Genomic DNA, 6,416 nt, shown 5'->3' on the forward strand with positions numbered 1-6,416 from the left:
GGCAGCCATATTGGAAGAACAAACTTACCATGCAAGGCCTCCACTGCCCTTTCCTCCACTGGCCTAGAGCAGATATGGTTTAGCGATGTGGTTAAAATAGTGATAACTCTAGAGAAGATGTGGTTTAGCAATGTGGTTAAAATAGTGATAACTCTAGAGAAGATGTGGTTTAGCAATGTGGTTAAAATAGTGATAACTCTAGAGAAGATGTGGTTTAGCAATGTGGTTAAAATAGTGATAACTCTAGAGAAGATGTGGTTTAGCGATGTGGTTAAAATAGTGATAACTCTAGAGAAGATGTGGTTTAGCAATGTGGTTAAAATAGTGATAACTCTAGAGAAGATGTGGTTTAGCGATGTGGTTAAAATAGTGATAACTCTAGAGAAGATGTGGTTTAGCAATGTGGTTAAAATAGTGATAACTCTAGAGAAGATGTGGTTTAGCGATGTGGTTAAAATAGTGATAACTCTAGAGAAGATGTGGTTTAGCAATGTGGTTAAAATAGTGATAACTCTAGAGAAGATGTGGTTTAGCGATGTGGTTAAAATAGTGATAACTCTAGAGAAGATGTGGTTTAGCAATGTGGTTAAAATAGTGATAACTAGAGAAGATGTGGTTTAGCGATGTGGTTAAAATAGTGATAACTATATGTTGTATTTAGGAGGCGCTGATGTCATAATGGGCATGACACCAATCATGCGATCTTTGACCCGGGGTGAACTGGAGGAGCTGGCGGAAGTGTCGGCGGAGGTCATCACCACCAACTCCCCCTGCAGCGCCACCTGCGGGCTGGGGGTGAAAGAGCAGAAGCTGTGTTTTGAGAAAAATGGAAAGGTGTGATGGTCACTTTGATTTGGTGTGATTATAAGTTTCCATTAACATGCTTATCCTGTGTTGATTTCAAACATCCTTCTCTGGGTGTGAGTAGTGACATCACAGTGAAAAAGGTGAATGGTGTGTTCAATTACAGGAGGGGAACTGTCGCGTGCGTCAGGTAACGTGTCTGGAGTCCTGGCAGTGTGGTCTTACCACCGTCACGCTGATGGCAGGACAGAGACTAGAGATGGACTGTCTGGGAGACATAACTGCCACGGGACGATACTCGTGGAGGTGAGGAGTTCGTTTTTTTTTTTTATGATTGAAAGGAGAGGGGAGATGAAAATTAGGAGGAGCGGGAGTGGAGAGGAGAGGAGAAGAAAAGAGAGGAGATGAGGGGATAAGAGAGAAGGAGAGAGGAGTGATAAGATGAAGAGAGGAGAGGAGATGAGAGGGGGAGTATGGAGGAGAAGAAGGGAGATGAACAATAAGATAAGGGGAGGAGAAGAGGAGGAAAGGTGAGAGGAAAGGAGAGGAGAGGAGAAGAGGAAGTTAAGAGGAGATTATGGGAGAGGAGAGGGTAGACAAATGAGAACAGGAATGGGGAGGAGAGGGGAGAAGGGAGGAGATGAGAGGAAGAGGAGATGATGGGGAGGTGAAAGGAGAATGGATGAGGGGTGAGAAGGGGAGGAGGTAGAGATGACTTGTCTCAGAGATCATGCAGGCTATGGAGGTGAGGATGAAAAGACAAGAGTATTAAAGAGTTTCCAGTGGACTTTGACTTGAGGAGGAAATGAGAGGAGAGAGGGGAGGAAAAGGAGAGGAGAGGAGGAAGAGGAGAGGAGGAAGAGGGAGAAACAGATAAACAGATATAGGTAAGGGAGGTTCGATGTTGACTTTAATAATGCATGCTCTACAATACAATGTGTGTGTGTGTGTGTGTGTGTGTGTGTGTGTGTGTGTGTGTGTGTGTGTGTGTGTGTGTGTGTGTGTGTGTGTGTGTGTGTGTGTGTGTGTGTGTGTGTGTGTATCTGTCTGTATGTGTGTGCATGTGTGGTTCTGTAAGAAGCAGCAGTGTCTCACTGCGTCTCGTCTTCATCATGTCATTCATTCTGGTTGGTAAGATACTTTCCAGAGATTCAGTGACATGTGAGACATGTTCTCCTCAGGGTGGCATGGCGTTATGCTCATGGTATAATCACATCTGACAACACTCTGTTTTCACGCTGGGATGCTCCTCAGCTGAAGACGGTGGTGCTGGACCCTGTGAGAAAGGAGGATGCAGGTATACACACACATTTGATAGTGATTTTTTTGTATATATATTTCATTTTTTTTCCCCCGTATTTTTCTCCCATCCCAATGTTAGTCGTTATGCCAATTCCCTTCCTGGTCAACCAACCGCTTCTTTTCACCTGACAGCGAGGACTCTCACTGGGGGAGTGTAATGCGTGGGAGGATCACACTATCTCGCCCAGTTCCCTTCCCTGCTGAGCAGGCGCCCCGACCGACCTGTAGGAGTCGCTGTTTACAACGACCAGGATACATACCCCACCGGCTTCCCACCCGCTAACACTGCCAATTGTGTTAGTAGGGACGACTGACCAAGCCGGAGGTACCGCTGACAGCTGGATTCGATCCCACAGTCTCTGCGGTGGTAGGCGAGCGCTTAGTCCGCTGCGCTACCCAGCCAACCCCCATTTGATAGTGATTTAAAATTTGACAGACAAATTGGGTCTGTAGTAAAAGGCTCCTTTTTTCAGTTGAGGCTCTTGACAAAGGTAAAGCCCTACCTCTCTCCCAATGACCTGCAGGGTTATCCATGCCTTTATATGGTCTAGGCTGGATTATTGTAATGCCCTATATGTGGGTCTAGACCAGCTCTCCCTGCGATGCCTGCAGCTAGTGCAGAACGCTGCTGCACGCCTCTTGACCGGCACAAAGAGGCGTGAACACATCAGACCAGTACTGGCTTCCCTGCACTGGCTCCCTGTTTGGTTCCGGATTTTAAAATTGCTATGTTTGTATTCAAGGCCTTAAATGGTCTGGCCCCTCAGTACCTAGCTGAACTCCTCCATGTCTGTACCCCAGCTAGAGCACTGAGGTCATCAAATAAGCTATAAGACAAAAGGCGACCAAGCTTTTGCGGTGGCTGCCCTAAACTATGGAACAGTCTTCCACTGCCAATTAGATCTGCCCAGACCCTAGAGAGTTTTAAAACACAGCTGAAGACTCACCTGTTTTTATTGGCTTTTTTAGGCTTGGTAAGCCATACATCCCTGGTCATGTCGTGATTGTTTTTAATGTATTGTAAATTTTTTGACTTTGTGTATACTGTATTTTGTATTTTTTTTTTTTTTCTGTTTTTATATTGTAAAGCACTTTGGTGCAACTTCGGTTGGTTTTAAATGTGCTATAGAAATAAAGTTGACCTTGACATTCAAACACACAAACACAAACACACACACACACACACACACACACACACACACACACACACACACACACACACACACACACACACACACACACACATCTCATCTTCTGTCTTTGTGTCCAGGTACGTATCGTTGTGACATTAAAGACAAGAACTTCCGCAGGCTGAAGAGGGTGTACTGGGGGGTCCGAGTTATACCTCGGGGCATTCTGAATCTGGACTACGATAGTTCTCTGGCCAAATGGGACGGGGCTGAGACCCACCGGAACCTGAGCGCGACATCAGAACATCTCTACCAAGGCAGGACCATTCGATACATGGTACTGTTGGACTCAAACAATCTGTATCCAAAAGCTTCTCACAAGGGACACACTGATACAGCTCTTCACAAGGGACACACTGATACAACTCTTCACAAGGGACACACTGATACAGCTCTTCACAAGGGACACACTGATACAGCTCTTCACAAGGGACACACTGATACAACTCTTCACAAGGGACACACTGATACAACTCTTCACAAGGGACACACTGATACAACTCTTCACAAGGGACACACTGATACAACTCTTCACAGTGGACACACTGATACAGCTCTTCACAAGGGACACACTGATACAGCTCTTCACAAGGGACACACTGATACAACTCTTCACAGTGGACACACTGATACAGCTCTTCACAAGGGACACACTGATACAGCTCTTCACAAGGGACACACTGATACAACTCTTCACAGTGGACACACTGATACAGCTCTTCACAAGGGACACACTGATACAGCTCTTCACAAGGGACACACTGATACAGCTCTTCACAAGGGACACACTGATACAGCTCTTCACAAGGGACACACTGATACAACTCTTCACAAGGGACACACTGATACAGCTCTTCACAAGGGACACACTGATACAGCTCTTCACAAGGGACACACTGATACAACTCTTCACAAGGGACACACTGATACAGCTCTTCACAAGGGACACACTGATACAGCTCTTCACAAGGGACACACTGATACAACTCTTCACAAGGGACACACTGATACAACTCTTCACAAGGGACACACTGATACAACTCTTCACAAGGGACACACTGATACAACTCTTCACAAGGGACACACTGATACAACTCTTCACAGTGGACACACTGATACAGCTCTTCACAAGGGACACACTGATACAGCTCTTCACAAGGGACACACTGATACAACTCTTCACAGTGGACACACTGATACAGCTCTTCACAAGGGACACACTGATACAGCTCTTCACAAGGGACACACTGATACAGCTCTTCACAAGGGACACACTGATACAGCTCTTCACAAGGGACACACTGATACAACTCTTCACAAGGGACACACTGATACAGCTCTTCACAAGGGACACACTGATACAGCTCTTCACAGTGGACACACTGATACAGCTCTTCACAAGGGACACACTGATACAGCTCTTCACAAGGGACACACTGATACAGCTCTTCACTGCCCATACTGATTCTGAGTAAGAATTTGAACACACATGCAGAGCTGCCTCTACGCCTGTACGTCATGTAGCCTGAAACACACTCCTACGCAGAGCTGCCTCTACACCTGTACATCACGCAGCCTGAAACAATCCCTTCCTCCCCCCACTCTGTCTATCGACCTTTTCTAACATGACGTAACGTGAACATTGTACATTTATTTCCTGTTGTAGTGTTTGTCAGTAGCCATTCACCTAGTAACAGAATTTTACAGAAAAGGTCTGTACACCGGGTACTCCTCTGTACTCCTCTGAATACAGGTGCTGTTCAAACACACTATCTATGTTATCCTTCTCTGAATACAGGTGCTGTTCAAACACACTATCTATGTTATCCTTCTCTGAATGCAGGTGCTGTTCAAACACACTATCTATGTTATCCTTCTCTGAATACAGGTGCTGTTCAAACACACTATCTATGTTATCCTTCTCTGAATACAGGTGCTGTTCAAACACACTATGTTATCCTTCTCTGAATACAGGTGCTGTTCAAACACACTATCTATGTTATCCTTCTCTGAATACAGGTGCTGTTCAAACACACTATCTATGTTATCCTTCTCTGAATACAGGTGCTGTTCAAACACACTATCTATGTTATCCTTCTCTGAATACAGGTTCTGTTCAAACACACTATGTTATCCTTCTCTGACTACAGGTGCTGATCAAACACATTATCTTTGTTCTCTGTTAACAGAATTCGACTATAGGGCGACAATAATGTGGTCAAGAGGCATGGTTTCTATCTTGAGCCTTAACTGGCGTTGTTCCTTTTTATTCACATGGAAAGCAGCAGTAACATACAGGTCTCCTCTCTCTGAGAGGCATGGGGGGAGAGGAGGAAGTGGGAGGATACATTCACTTTTATACTCGCCACAAGGTGGTGTACCTGGGTGGTTCCGCCTAGAGCGCCCTCTAGTGGGAACAGATATATATGTAACTAGACAGTCACTGGTGGAGACAGTTATATATGCAGGTAAACAGTTACTAGTGTAAACAGCATGTACAGTTAGACAGTTACTAACAATCCTACACAGAACCTCTGATCTCAATATTCTCCTTCTCTGAATACAGGTGCTGATCAGTGCTGGTATCTCCTCTCTACTGGCTGGACTGACACTAGTATTTATCTACTGGTGGTGGATCAGTAGCGGGACAGAAGCAGCTAAAGAGGAACAGAATGAGCAGAAGAGGAACAGGAGCAGGAGAGGGATATTATGATGAATTGAAAAAGGGGGCCCCTGATGTAAACAAGACGAAAGTCTTTCTCTGGTCTGCGTCCCCTTAACAATTGTATGTATTGAGCTGTACTGTACTGTACCCATTCTGCAATCTGTTAATAAAGTTTTCAATCAATAGGGGGAATCATCATGGTTACACTGTGAATAACATAAAGATACATGCATGAATTACTGTAATACAAATATGTATTGGGTGTTTTGGCCTCAGTGGTGTTACAACTCAACTCTACTCTGCAGCTGGAGAGGAGATTGTGTCTCTGAAAAAGATAGATAGATAGATAGATAGATAGATAGATAGATAGATAGATAGATAGATAGATAGATAGATAGATAGATAGATAGATAGATAGATAGATAGATAGATAGATAGATAGATAGATAGATAGA

The 6,416-nt window shown here is 44.6% G+C and overlaps 1 protein-coding gene across 1 annotated transcript; it reads left to right on the forward strand.

Annotated features, from left to right (window-relative positions):
* Positions 1-696: 696 nt before the first annotated feature.
* Positions 697-6,009, forward strand: tmem81 (transmembrane protein 81; the record flags this gene model as incomplete). Its single annotated transcript, XM_084336550.1, has 5 exons — positions 697-834; positions 971-1,110; positions 1,986-2,101; positions 3,401-3,573; positions 5,863-6,009. The coding sequence occupies 5 exons, from the start codon at positions 697-699 to the stop codon at positions 6,007-6,009; spliced, it is 714 nt and encodes a 237-aa protein (XP_084192676.1).
* Positions 6,010-6,416: the final 407 nt, after the last annotated feature.

This window comes from Notolepis coatsorum (genome assembly GCF_963971535.1).
Source record: "Notolepis coatsorum genome assembly, chromosome: 19".
In the NCBI taxonomy this organism is placed as follows: Eukaryota; Metazoa; Chordata; class Actinopteri; order Aulopiformes; family Paralepididae; genus Notolepis; species Notolepis coatsorum.